At 47.0% G+C, this 14178-nt stretch overlaps 2 protein-coding genes across 2 annotated transcripts in view; both read left to right on the forward strand.

Moving 5' to 3' along the window:
* Hsd17b11 (hydroxysteroid 17-beta dehydrogenase 11) overlaps window positions 1-4558 on the forward strand; it is a 30402-nt gene extending 25844 nt beyond the window's left edge. Inside the window, exons 6-7 of the mRNA XM_055594488.1 lie at window positions 1276-1392; window positions 3867-4558. Coding sequence (XP_055450463.1) covers window positions 1276-1392; window positions 3867-3951 — 202 coding nt within the window. The 3' untranslated portion in view covers window positions 3952-4558. The remainder of the gene's footprint in view (window positions 1-1275; window positions 1393-3866) is intronic.
* A 5872-nt stretch (window positions 4559-10430) lies between these two features.
* Hsd17b13 (hydroxysteroid 17-beta dehydrogenase 13) overlaps window positions 10431-14178 on the forward strand; it is a 12321-nt gene continuing 8573 nt past the window's right edge. The window contains exon 1 of the mRNA XM_055594587.1: window positions 10431-10851. Within this exon, the coding sequence (XP_055450562.1) occupies window positions 10642-10851 (210 nt within the window). The 5' untranslated portion in view covers window positions 10431-10641. The remainder of the gene's footprint in view (window positions 10852-14178) is intronic.

Here is a 14178-nt window from a genome sequence, read left to right on the forward strand (position 1 = left end):
GCACCAGGCCTCAGTGTGCACTTCCTGATGGCGGGCACCAGGCCTCAATGGGCACTTCCTGATGGTGGGCACCAGGCCTCAGTGTGCACTTCCTGATGGTGGGCACCAGGCCTCAGTGTGCACTTCCTGATGCGGGCACAGAGCCACAGTGTGGCCTTACAGTGTGCTGTGCCATTTGCACAGGTGTTTATGAACCCTGGGTTGCTTAGTGACCTTTCCTCCTGACGCTTGTCATCAGCACCCTTCAGCTTCTGGATTCATCCTCCTGGCTCCCACCTGTACTATCGGTTAACAGACTGCTCAGTTTCTTCAAGTCTCCATTGCCTTCGATTTTTGCATCCATTGTGCCGTCATTATAATTCCTCTCCCATCACGTGTCATATGTAATGCTGTTGTTCCAGAATTCCGTGGTGAGCAGGGTGTTGTAATATATGACTAATATGCTACAAATGAAGAATTACATTGGGTATTGCTGAGCTAAAATCTCCTTTATGTGTCTAACTATGGTGCTCACCTTTAAATATAACACTACATTTTCAGTCATCCTAATTTTATTTTACAACATTTTTTTTTTTTTCTGAATGGGCTATTTGTAATTACTTCTAAGGTACTTCATCCAGTACTTTTCATTTCTTTTCACTGATTACGTTTCAATTCCATCTTTCTAAAATATGAGCACACTTTGGGGCAAAACTGAGGAGCAGATCTTTAGGGACCACTTTCTAGTTATATTGCCTATGCAGGGAAGGGTGACATGGATTAGAAAAGGAGGCTGAAAAGAAAATGGAGGGTTGTTAAATGGACATCAGAGACTTGGAGCCAGGCACACATAGCTCACACCTTCATTCCTCTGATGTGCTCGACACTGTCTGATAAAGACACTATCTATAATAACGCTTCAAAGTCACATTCATTCCCTAGGCGACCGAAGCTTTAAGAGTGAAATTGTCAGCTCTGTTTTAGCCAGCCATTTCTCTAGTCGTTGTTCGGAAGGACTGTACTCCCTCTTGCATTTGTTTATTGTAAAACTTGAGTGGGAGCACCTTTGCGGAGAGCCCAGTGCAGCGTGTGGAGCACACTATGCGTTAAGGAGGTGGCCGTATTAGCATTAGCATGTGCCCTTTCTGAGAGCCTGTGTGCAGTCAGCTGCTTTGATGAGCTAAGGCTCAAGTGCTACAGTAACCAAGCTTCACCGTTCCTGGGGTCCCGTGTCTGAAGCCTGCCTCTGCTTCACCTTTCCTGGGGTCCCGTGTCTGAAGCCTGCCTCTCCTTCAGCTTAGGTCCCACCCTGGAACCTGAGGAGGTGGTAGAACATCTCATGAATGGGATCCTCACCGAGCAGAAAATGATTTTTGTCCCAAGTTCTATAGCGTTTTTGACGGTTTTGGAAAGGTAAGTAACAGCTGTTCTTCTGCATTACAAGTCAACACGTGCCTACGAGACTTAACATTGGTTGATAAAACGCAGTTATATGGGAGTAATCTGAAAAAAAAAAAGGCCAAGAGATTGTATCAGTTTTTAAAGCTGAGGGTACTAACCATGGAAGGAAGACTGGAATAGCTACTGAAACATCCACCTGTTTTTATAGGTCTGTTAGATTCTTAAAAAAAAAAAAAAAAAAAAAAAAAACTTATCAGCAAGCAAAGATGTTTTAATAGTAGAATCATTGAACAGTAAGATTTGGAAGAGAGCCAAAGTTAGATATCTTTTTAATCTCCTTGTCATTTGTAAAGTAGCATGTGTCTAAGGTTCTAACCCAGTTGGTAATTTCAGAGAAATCTAAAAGAGACACGGTCTCACAGTACCGATGAAAACTGGTTTCGATTTTGAATTCTATGGCTGACACCATAAAGGGGGTGATGTGAGAATGTGATTGTCACTGCCCCCACCTGGAAGCAATAGTTTTCATTGTTTCTGGCTTCTAACTGGAGATGATACCAAATCAAGATGCTTCCCATTTGGGGATCCGTCTATTGAGGCAAGAAAGAACAAAAATCTTCTTCTGTAATGCAGGAAGAAATACTAGGATGGGAGCTTGAAAAATGAGTCATTTCATATTATATTTGTCATAGTCTTTGTTCAGTCAGTAACAAAGTTAGATTTTAGATAGCCATCCGCAGATCTCAGGAGATTCCGTGCTGTAGAAAATCATCCTGAAGCATCGGAGCCACTCAGTGATCTATATTTTAGAGACCGTGGCTTTGCTGCAACGTGGTCCCTGGATTATGAGCATCCGTGTCCCTGAGTTTGTTACCCTCATGCTCCTGAGAGGATGCGATTAAAGTCTCCACAGCCCTTCTCTGGTGCACACTGAAGCCTGAGCCTTGCTCCCCCGGCTCTTCCAGTGACTCTGCGAAAGGCAGAATTTAGAAAGCAGGGGTGTTAGGATGCTTCTCAAACACACTCCATCATCCCCCACCTGAGAAAGCCATGTGGCCTTGAGGTTGTCCGTAGTGAGCTCAGGAGAGCTGGGAGGAGCAAATGCCCTGACGCTCTGTGTCTGGGCTGAGGCGTCTCCACTGTCCCCTGAGAAATCTACTTACCAAGTAGATCTCTCCTTCTTCTAGACCCCCCTAACACAGGACATGTGAACCCGGACTCAGAAATGCAAATTTAAAATAAAATAAAATTAAATAAAAAATAAAATAAAATAATCTTAAGAGATCTAAGTATGACAAGCATTCTATCACCTTTTGCTCAAAACCCAGTTGAACACGCCCTTGGGAAGGGCCAGAGAACTGGTTAAGAGCGCCTGCTGCCCCAACAACCCAGCTCAGTTCCCAACGTGGTGACTCACAAACATCCATAACTCTAACTCCACTGGACCTTGTGCCCTCTTCTGCTCTTAGATGACACCAAGGTGCATGCGCACATATACACACACACTGCACTTCATTAGTACAGGCAAAACATGCATCCGCATAAAATAAAATAAAAAAAATGTACTGCCCTGGTGAAGGCACACACCTTTAACCCCAGATGAGGCAAAGGCAGGTGAATCTCTGAGTTCCAGGACAGCCTGGTCTACAGAGCGAGTTCCAGGACGGCCAGGGCTACACAGAGAAAACTTGTCTCGAAAAACCAAAAAGAAAAAAAAATCTAAAATGCTCAGTGAGTACTCCCTGAGTGCCACGCGCCTGCTTGTGTCACCGTTAGAGCTGCTATTCCACACCCTGTTTGGGTGATGTGTAGTGGATCGCTGTGTGTCAGCACACTGACTTCCATAGGCCATACTTTCTCTCAGGCCCACTGCACTGTGAAGAGCTTCCAAATATGCTCCAGTGCACCCTGGATCACTGCTCACAGCCTTTTACATTAACAGAGATTGTTTGCAGGACTTTTCTTCATATACATATGATAAATTTAAATGCAAAGGTCAGCTAATTTGCCCAACAGTATGCTCAAAGCCCAGGGCCATTTTCTCCCCTTCTCTGGGCTTTTGTGGGACATTTCTGAATCATAAAGCAGGTGTTAACTCTGAATCTTACTCCCTTTCCAGGGCCAGTTTTTTTTTTTTTTTTTTTTTTTTAGCCCTTCAGCATCTCGACTATTCAGTTTTGTGTGCCTCCCTTTTGAGACTCTTTGGGGGTGGGGGGAAGAGTAGAGTATATTTATTTCAGAAATAAATACATGTATGTGTGTGTTTGAAAGATGCTTGCGACAGTCCTACCCTAGAGAAAGCTAACCCTTGTTCCTCATTTTAGCAGGAAGCAAATTTAAATAGAAAAAAATTATGTCCAAGTTAAGGTCTATAAGCATGTCTATGATGAATCTGACCGATACATCAGAAACTAAATATTAGGCATTTTAAAGGAATATGTTTTATAGATATATCACTTTCCTAATTATATTTACGTTTCTTTTAGGATCTTACCCGAGAGGTTCCTGAAAGTTTTAAAACACAGGATCAATATTAAGTTTGATGCAGTTATTGGATACAAAGATAAATGATGAAGACTGCCTGATTTGCTTGAAAGCTGATTTACTCGGTCCAAGTTGATTTCATCATATTAATCAAATTTTTAATGTTTTTAACTTTTGTTTTTCTTTTCATCTTGTTTGCTCACTGTTTCCTTCTTAAGCTGTGACCATATCCATGAAGGCCAGTTTCACGTTGTAGAACCAAACAACCTTAAGAGAATTTTCTTAAGAGAGTTTGCCTATGGAGAGGAGGAAGGGGAGAATGACTGATTTCATGATAATAATATTCCCAGAGTTTGTAGCTCATTGCCAGATTTTCAGAACTTGTACTATCAATTTTTACTTATAATATTTGTAATTGTACTTTCAGTTTATATAGTTCTTCTATTCCATATAAAATTAGAAACTTTAGCCTCTTGAGATGGAATAAAGGACTGTGTCTAGTGTCATTTCACAGTGGTTTCAGGTGCCCTGAAACATTCCATCCCACGGGTCAGCACTGTTTCCCCAAGATACCCCCCAGGGAAGCTGGGAGCAGATGCTGCAGCAAAGATGAAAGCACCTGGAGGATTTCAGGCCGGGGTGCAGCAAAACACGCTTACAAATGGCAATAGTAAATAAACCAATGCTCACTCAGTGTCTGTGTCTGCTGCCAATAGAAGATGACCTTTACATTAAAGGAAAATCAATTATGCTATAAAGTCTCTCTCTCTCTCTCGTGTGTGTGTGTGTGTGTGTGTGTGTGTGTGTGTGTGTGTGTGTGTCTTGTCATATATTCATACCTTGAAGGTGAAGGTCAGTGAGGTGGGACTCTATGTGTGTGGAAAATCGACTGACTGTTAAGTAGCTGCTCGAGGCCATGCTTTAGAAAGTACGTTCTATCGGGCTGTCACGTAGCTCAGTTGAAGAGTGCCAACCCCACAGGCTCTCACACTCAGCTTGACCCCAGCACGCTGCAAATCTAGCCTTGAAGCACACACACTTATCTGGGGCTCTAGAGCTGGGGGTGGGAGCCCAAGGTCACACTCAGCCGTATAGTGAGTTGGACCAGGACACTCAGGACACTAGTTTTTTGTTGTTGTTGTTGTTGTTTTGTTTGTTGTTTTTAAAGAACGACACTTGAAAGTGAAGAGCCTGATACAAGTATGTATTTTGGTTTACTCAGTGGTGTTATGTAAATATGGCTTTGTTTTAATCCCAGGCATGGGATATGGGGCTGCTTAAGACTGTCCACAGCTGCTAACTATGATTGTCTCATGCTCTAGAAGGGGCATGATTGTTGCCACCACAGGCCCTTAGGACTCCCAATTTTATACCCTCTCAAGAGTCCCTAGATCCTAACTGTAAGCTGTCTGCAGCTGGTGACCTTCCCACTCTCCCCAAGACAAATCCTGCTGCCTCTCACTGGATGGGAAAATCTGCCTTGCTCATCGGTAGACCCGCCTGTGACGAATACACCCACATCCAAGACCCGAGAAAGGCTGATTGCCAACGGTCATGAGAGTTTGCAGTTCTGCACTTGGGGCAGGCTTTGGCGTGTGCTGGCCAATCGTGGACTAGGGAGCACCTCGGGAATTAGCAATGCGCGTTTATTGGTGTGCCAGCGAGGTCGCTTCCCCAGACAGTAACTAAAGGAAAGCCTGCCTTGGTAGGCCAGGACCACAGATGGGACAGAAAGGAGTAGTGAAGGGTTCCCCGAGCCCAGCCGTCCTGTTCCCTGACTCCTACAAGGAGGACAGCCCTGCCCACCAGCCCCTTTGCCACAATGCTCGCCACAGGTCAGAAACAGAAAGTGAACTTGTCTTGGATTGTAACCTCATGAGCAAAAATTGTTTCTTCCTTCCTTAAGTGAGTTTATATATATATATATATCAGCAGTTAGAAGTCCAGGATGGGAGGAAGACTTCTGAAGCTAGAATGTTTCCAGGTGAAGGAACATGCTACAGTTTAGATGCTGAAGTACCCCGCCTGGGAGTACGGAGCCTGGCCCAGCTCCTGGCACAGTTTAAGCCAGCCTGCACTAAAATAAACATGGGACAGTAATGGGGTGGTCATGATCCTCTCAGGACACCAAATCCCCCCAAAAATAGACAAGAATGCTTGTGCCCTTTGGAACTAGCACCCCAGCGGGTGCTTGGTTTTGACTTGTACTTTGTCGTCCTTTGCCAAAGACTCAGGGAGGTAAGCCTCTCCCTTGCAGTCTTCTCTACAGTATTAGGGGCCCGCACTTCCAAGAGCATTGTTCGGCCCAGCACACGATGGGTGGTCTGAGCTGAGTGTCTTTGTCTATAAGGTGATTAAATGAGCACGCTGAAGCTCCCAGAGTCAAAGCAAGCAGATGGAGCACCTTCTCAGCCTCGCTGGTGTTTCCCACAAGAACGAAACTTCGGACAAACACCAAGCCCAAGCCCAGAATGACCTCCCTCCTCTCCTTTCACACTCCAGGTCAGCCACCATCCCCCATACCACTGCTTCTAGTCTGGCTTCCTGCTCTGAACGGCAGGGGCACATTCAAGTGGCTTCTGGATAGATCTACATCTATGGCCTTCAGGGACCGTCAGGTAAGAAAAGAAAACGAGAGTTTAGAAAGCATTTCAGTTTAATACAATTCTAAATAATGGGGATGGTTCTACCGTAGTTGGGAAATTTTAGAGAATAACTTCCCCTGAGATATTGTATGAAAAACTTAACATTTAAGCTCCCAGATTCATGTCAGAAACAACTGATTTAAATCATGGCCAGACTAAACTTGCAATAAAAATAGATTGTAAACAATGATTTTATATTGAAAATATATTTATGATGAAAATGTATTGCAGACAATAAAAATATATGGCCTGGCAAGGCGTGATGGTGCCCACCTTGATCCCAGCACTCAAGGAGGCAGAAGCAGGCAGATCTCTGTGAGTTCAAGGCCAGCCTGGTCTACAAAGCAAGTCCAGGACAACCAAGGCTACAAAGAGAAACTCTGTCTCAAAACAACAACAACAGACATATATATATATATATATATATATATACGGCCTGGTATGGTGGTGCATGCCTGTTATTCCAGAACCCAGGTGGCTGAGGCAGAAAGATCTGAATTTGAAGCCAGAATGAGCTACATAGCTAGATTCTGTCTCCAAACAAACAAAAACTTACAACCCACAAAAGATAAAAAAGTTTTTAATCGGGAGGCAAGTCTGTTTCTAACAGTTAAAATTCTGTGTGTGAAGAATATAAGTGTTCTGGTCCACAGAAAATATGGAGAGAAAAGAAAGATGGTCCACTGAATTCTCTCATAGCCTGACTGCAGCACCCCAGATCTTTGGGCAAAAAAAGAGCTGTTTCACACTTTCTTGACACTTCTCAATTCTTGGATACCACGAGTCTTCCAGAAGTAACATGTGGTTCCGCTATGAACCTAAGGGTCTTTTCTGGCGCACGTGAGGGTGCGTGACCCTGGACGGTATCCGTCCTGTGGTCTGGCCTCTGTAAACACACGCAGGCTGAAGGCCGACCTCTGCACAGCAGCCGAACCCGGGGTCTGCTCTAAGCTGCGCTGACGATGGACCGTTCCGCAAGCCCCTCGAACCTCCATGCCGACCTGCACATGTCTCCCTTTCAGTCTAGTTCCGAGCATTGCTGGGTGTCTGGCCCAGCTCACCCCGTGCTGCTAGATCTTGTCCGGCCAACACAAAACCCTAAACCTGACACCTGTTTAGGGATTTTTGTGATCTGCTTAATAACTCGCTTGTGTGGCTCCCAAGCTTGCAATGTGTGGATGACAACGTTGTTTTCTAGTGTCAAAAAGTTGACTTAATGTTAGCAGCATGCCCAACCTGTGGCGACCAAAAACATCTCCAAGCACGAGCCGGGGTACAAAAGCAAGTCTAATTCCGAAGCACAGTTTAAGGTAAAACGGGAGCTCTGGAACCAGCGATCCTGTGCTCACACCTCCTCCTGTTAGAAGTTGTCTTTCAGCAAGCTGCTTGGCTCCCCACCTTCGGTCTCATCACCTCTAGATGAGGATTACATATGCATGTATGTGTGCTGTGTGAGTTTGTGTGCAGCACGCATGTGCAGGTGTCTGAGGAGGACACCAAGCTCCCTGGCGCTGGAGTTAAGGAGTCTGTAAGCCGCCTGCTGTGGGTGCTGGGAGCTGCGCCCCGGTCATCTGCTAAAGCAATAAACACTCAGCCACCCAGCCCCTCCCCAGCCACGGCAGGGTTGGTTTGTTTGTTTAAGAGTTATTATTTTTACTTATGTGTTTGAGTGTGTCTGGGACACGTGTGCAAATGCCAGTAGCCGGGATGAGAAAGGGCATCAGATCTCCTGGAGTGGGAGTTTTAGGTTGTCAAATGTAGGTGCTAGGAACTTGAGTCCCCTGGCAAGGCAGCAGGTGTGATTATCTGAGCCAGCTCCCCGAGAAGATGGCGGCAGCGCTGGTAGCAGGGCCTCGCTGCGTTACTCTGGGTAGCCTGGCACTCAGCAGGGAGACCCGGCTGTCCTTACCTCATGGCGGTCTGCCTGTCTCTGAATTCCTGCTGCTGGGATGAGGGACACACACCACCACAACCTGGCTGCTCCCGAAGAGCTTGCAGAGTGAGTCTCAGCATTTTTAATTCTGTGAACTGGCATGTGGGCACAGGAGTATGAGCGGGTGCTCCTCAGCTGCCAGATGTGGGGGCCTGGCAACAGCTCAGGTCCCTGGCAAGAAGACACCCATACAACACACCCATACACACAACGATACACACCCTTGACCACAGAGCCACCTCTCCAGCCCCCACTGTAATAGTATCTCACCAAACACATCTTGTGAGAAGTAAATAAATATATGTGAAAAAGCCCTTAAGTCAGCTCAGGAGTGGGCTTAATAACTTTAGACCATTACCATTTATTTCATGTCCTTAGCCACTTACTTCCTGCAAAATTTCTTGTGTGTGCACACGTTAGGAGCTCTGTGGACGGGCGCCGTCCAGAATTTCCTTATGTAACTCAGGCTTCTGTGGAACCCTGAATCCTCCTGTCTCCATACCCCGCATGCTGGATTTACAGGCAAGTGCCACATGCACCCAGCTTGGTGTGGAGGTGAGGGGGTCAGGGCGGGTGGCTGGGAGACAGCGGAGCTTATGATGAAGGTCTGTGCTTGTTAAAACATGCTTCACTCTCATTGCTGCGGCCTGTGTCAGGACGATGGAACACAGAGACCAGGTCACACTCAAGTGGCCTGAAGGTTACCTACCACTTAGACCACATTTTAGTGTACAGGTAAGCGGTGTCCCTGGGGCTGCACTGTCCAAAGCACAGCTGCCGTCAGCCTAGGCCAGATCCTCGTAGGCCCGCTCCCCTCACGCCCAGCCTCTATCGGCGTCAGCATGCCTTCGGTCTCTACACTTGGCTGCCCTGGGTACCCCAGATAAACGGAGTCACAGAGGCTTTGGGCTTTTGTGTCCAGCTTGCATCATTATCACTGAGAAGCATCATGTGGCACTTGTTGGGATTTCTTCCTTAAAAGGAAGAAAGTTGATCCATTATTGCCTGTGTCTCCAACACCTAACCCAGCCACTGGCGGGCAGAGAGGTTATTCTCACATTTTGGTTGCTAGAAATGATTATCCTGAATGTGTGCCCTAATCCCCCATGCTGAAATCGGGCTCCTAAATGAGTGGATTAGGATGTGGGGCCTTTGGGAGGTGATGGCGTCATGGCCTTTATGACGCTGACCCCGGAGAATTCCCTTTCTCATTCCGTCATGGGCCGTGACCGTGAAACGACAGCTGTCTGTTCCCTCTTGCACACAGCCCACCTACACTGTGGCCACATGGCCCTTAGGGCTGGGGCCAATCCGCCACCTCTCCCACAGCATCTGTGCCCACAGCCTGGGCTGGACACAAGGGCCAGCACTCTTTAGGTTGAGCATTAGGATATCTGGTCTCCGGATTTCCCGGTGTGATGGTGAAGACTGTTCTCCCAGAGCCTAAAGTTCTTTCTCCCCAGCCTCAGGGCTTTTCAGAGAGCAGCTACACCTTTAATGCTGAATCTGTGAATCCGTGAGGTTAACAGCTAAGCTTTGCTGACCCGTGGGTTAGGGTCCTCGATTTTATTTTATGTCTCTGTGTGTGTGCACATCTGAGTGAGTGTGAATGAGTGTGTGAGTGGAGTGTGAGGGAGTGTGACTGTGTGTGTGAGTGAGAGCAAGAGAGCGAGTGTGTTTGTGTGTGTGTGTATATCAGACTCAGGTGATGGTGCTTGCACAGCAAGCACTTTTGACTGCTAAGCCATCTAACTAAACCCTTAAAGTTTCTTTAAGATAATGTTGCAATTTTGTAACTCCCCCCACCCCGATTAAACATGAATGCATACACATGCAAGCATAATCGCTTGCGTGCGTACTCAGTCTCTCTCACACACACAATCACACAAATCCAAACAGTAATAGCTCATTAGCTGATGCAATACGTCCAGAATAACACCGAGAGGTGAAGTTTCTTGTTGAAACTTGGGACACAACCGCTTCTCAGATAAGCGGGTCCAAAGGACACCTCCTGCTGGGCTCCCTGACCTGTCAGGCTTGTGATAGCTGGAAGCTGGCACCGAGTCAAAACCCCAGGGTGTACCTGATTTGTCAGGGGCCACGGGGAAACCTGCCTCTCCTCCAGCAGCCCATAATAGCCAGCGGAGCTCTGGGGGAGCTTTGTACAGAAGCTGTGAGGGCAGGGGAGGGGGCACAGCCATGCACCTCATCCTGGACCTTCTCCTGCTGGCGTGCATCGTCGTCTACTCCTACCTGGAGTCTCTGGTGAAGCTGTTCATTCCCCGGAGGAGAAAGTCTGTGGCCGGCCAGGTCGTCCTCATCACCGGGGCTGGGCACGGGATAGGCAGGCTCACTGCTCAGGAGTTTGCCAAGCGGAAAAGCAGACTGGTCCTGTGGGACATTAACAAGGTAACAGATGTTTCAGCCACCTTGTAAGCTCACAAGCTAATGGGGCACACGGGTCTTTAGTTATCCGACTTAGCATCAGCTTCTCTTTGGGTTTTCTGTTTTCAAGTTTTAATCAATCCCCCCAAGGCCTTGCTAGACCCTGGCAGACGGGAGGGCTGGATGAGCAAGTTGAAGAACGAAGCCATAGGGTTTTTTTTGTTTTGCTTTGTTGTGTGTTTGTTTGTTTGTTTCTATCATGATGTACAAGTTGATAACGAGAGATGAAGGAGCCAGCAGGCTTCCACGCTGCTGAAATCAGGCAGGCCACATAACTTATCACAACTTCAGCTTTAAAAAATAAAATCTCTGCAGTTGGGATGACACCTCACAAGGAGACAAAAACCACAGATCATTATCGCTAATGGACAAGATTGGCCAATAGTCTATTGACCTAGGAATGACGTTTATCCTCTTAAAAATCTATTTGTTCTGTTTTTCAGTTGTTCCTTTCTGTGATGGAGCCTAAACCCAGGCTCTGCACATGCCAGGCAAGCACTCTTCCACTGAGCCCCAGCCCCAGCCCTAGCCCCAGCCCGGTGTTTACACATTGGAAGGGTTCCCCAAACAAAAACACACGAAGAACTTAGAGCAGAAACCCGTGGTGCCTCCACAAACATGCACTCAAAATCCTGAAATACATCTGATCTTCTGCAGAAGAAAAAGAGTTGCCCTCTCTTGAGCAAGAAGAGTAAGTAAACAGCACTTCAAGCACTTAACACGTGGGGCACGCAGAGCTGCTGACCTCTTGCTTATTCTCCAAATGCTCTTAACTGCCCTTAAGTCCAAAGAGACCGAAGTCTTGTATCACTTTCCCCTAAACATGTACATTCCCACAAAGCTGTGAGGATTCGTGCTGCCAGAAAGTGTCTCTGGGATTTTCACATTTCAAAAACTGGGCTGGGAATGTGGCCCAGCCATGCAGCGATTATCTAGCGTGTGCAAGGGTTTGGGGCCCAGCACGAAAGGAAATCATACTTCACATGGTAGCTCAGACTGGAGAACTCCTGCTTTCGTCCCTTATTTATTTATTTGTTTGTTTGTTTGTTTTTGTTTTTGAGAAGCAGAGTTTCCAAAGCTTTCCTTGTGGTTTGGCTCGAGGTAACCCTCTTTCATGGTCTCTTCTGTCTGCAGTTAGCCCCCATTTTCCGAGGCCTTCACAGATGGTCGTGGATGTCAGGAGCTAAGTCTGCCCTGATTCACCAGGGTAGGGAAGAGCCCGAGCAGTGCTGTGCACATGCATTTAGCACGCACAAACGTTTGGCCAGATGACTAATGCGTGGAACATAGAAAGGCTTCCAAGATTAGCAAATCCTGCAGAGGTCCCAGGGGGGCTTCTCGGAGCTGAGAAGACTGAGTTCCATAAAAACTGACACTCATAAGCTGTAGAGGCAAGACTACATCCATGAAGATCCTTGAGGTCACCTCCCAAGAGTGTCTGGGGGGAGGACAGCAACACTCAGCACACTTCTTTTAACTTGAAATTTTTCAGACCCCCCCCCAAAAAAAACTAGAAAGAGGTTGTATTAAAGATGGCTTGTGTGTGTGTGTGTGTGTGTGTGTGTGAAGACCAAGTAAGCCAACCTTGTAAATCTCTTTGAATTCTTGAACTTCATGTTTAAACATTTCGGACATTACATGATTGGCTCCAAAGCAGTACTCGTAACTCCGGTTTCCCCTGTTCACCGAGGGTCCTGCTAGCTCTCCTGCTGGCTCCTTCTCCTTAAAAGGTGAAAAGCGGGGCACAAACACTGCTGCTGAGGAAGGTCGCCCGAGGGTGTTGGGGGCACAGCAGGAAGGATGAAACAGTAACAGCATGCATGCTCATGAAATTCTCAACCTGGGGGCCCGAGAATAGAGGGAGCGTGGAAAATGTGGCTTCACCCACGGGACACGATCAGTCTTTTTGAAGGGTGACAGCCATTCTGTTCAGAGGACAGAGGGGGAAACTAAGTCAGACAAGGCAGACTCACAAGGGGAAGGACCGGCCGGCTGGGGCACTCAGCTGTGGTCCTAGCACTGGAGTGCCAAGGCAATCAGAAGCCAGCGATGGCTACAGATGCAGTTATAGCAAGACACGGAAGAGGGTAGGAGAGGACAGTGAGCCTGGGTACTGCCATGCCTCGTGCACACGTGTGGAAATGCCATCACAAAACATACTCTTTTGCACACTGGTAAAAAAAAGGTCACAGGCATCAGTAAAGCGCAGGGCGCAGAAGGGGTTTCCTGTGCAAATGTGACAAAGAACCACATTCTGCCTTCTTCAGGTCAATCATAAGGACGGAGGGTTTCTAAGTTTTCAGCAGTGTCTATTAGTCATGCACAATAGCCTTTCACACATGTGTATTATGATCATATTCGCTGCTCACACCCATTGTCATCTCTTGTCCCCCCTCTTGCTGATCCCCTTTCTAACTGTTCCGCCTTGGCCTTTCATGTCCTCCGTATGTGTGTGAGCAATGAGCTTAATTGGGATTGTTAGCACGAGCTTGGATGAGGGTTTATTAGGCTACTGAGGAAGGCAGCACTGAGAAATTGTTACTTCTGCCGCCAAACCACCTACCTGCCCGAGGCTCTGGTGACTGTCACTCTCTCCAGAACCCAGGGCTAGATGAGTGAGAACAGCAGCTGGGCCAGGCCAAGCCAGCGTCAGTGGAAAACTCTCCCCCTCAGACCACTGCTGTGTGCCACACCCAGACGGCTGCTCTGTGCTGCAGCTCAGCTCATGCCCACCTGAAGGGACAGCTAGTTTTGTAGCGACATCCTACTCTCGCTAAAGTGTGTTCTGTGAGACTTCGATTGCTGCTCTGTGGTTTGAGGAAAATACAAAGGGGCACGAGGGAGACAACCAGAGTAGGCCCTGCATGATGGCTGCTCTGTTGCCATCCCAGTGTCACAGGAAAAGGCTTCCTGGGCATTTGCACAGAGAAGTGGGGACAACCATGAGGAAGAAGTATGGTTTTTAAAAAAAATTAAACCTCATAATGTTCCCTATAAAATCAATAGGTATTGAAACTTGGAAAGAATTCAGACTTCCCAGAGATGGAGATAGATAGATAGATAGATAGATAGATAGATAGATAGATAGATAGATAGATAAATAGATAAGACAGCCAAGGGTGATGGCTCACACCTGTAACTGGAACACTCAGGAGGGTGAGGCAGGAGGATTGGCCTGATTGGAGAACACATAGTAAAACAACACGAAAGAACACGCAGACACACACAAACACACACAAACATACATACATACATAGACACACACACACACAAATATACACACACGGATGG

This window comes from Psammomys obesus, unplaced genomic scaffold, assembly GCF_907164565.1.
Source record: "Psammomys obesus unplaced genomic scaffold, mPsaObe1.curated_primary_1811, whole genome shotgun sequence".
In the NCBI taxonomy this organism is placed as follows: Eukaryota; Metazoa; Chordata; class Mammalia; order Rodentia; family Muridae; genus Psammomys; species Psammomys obesus.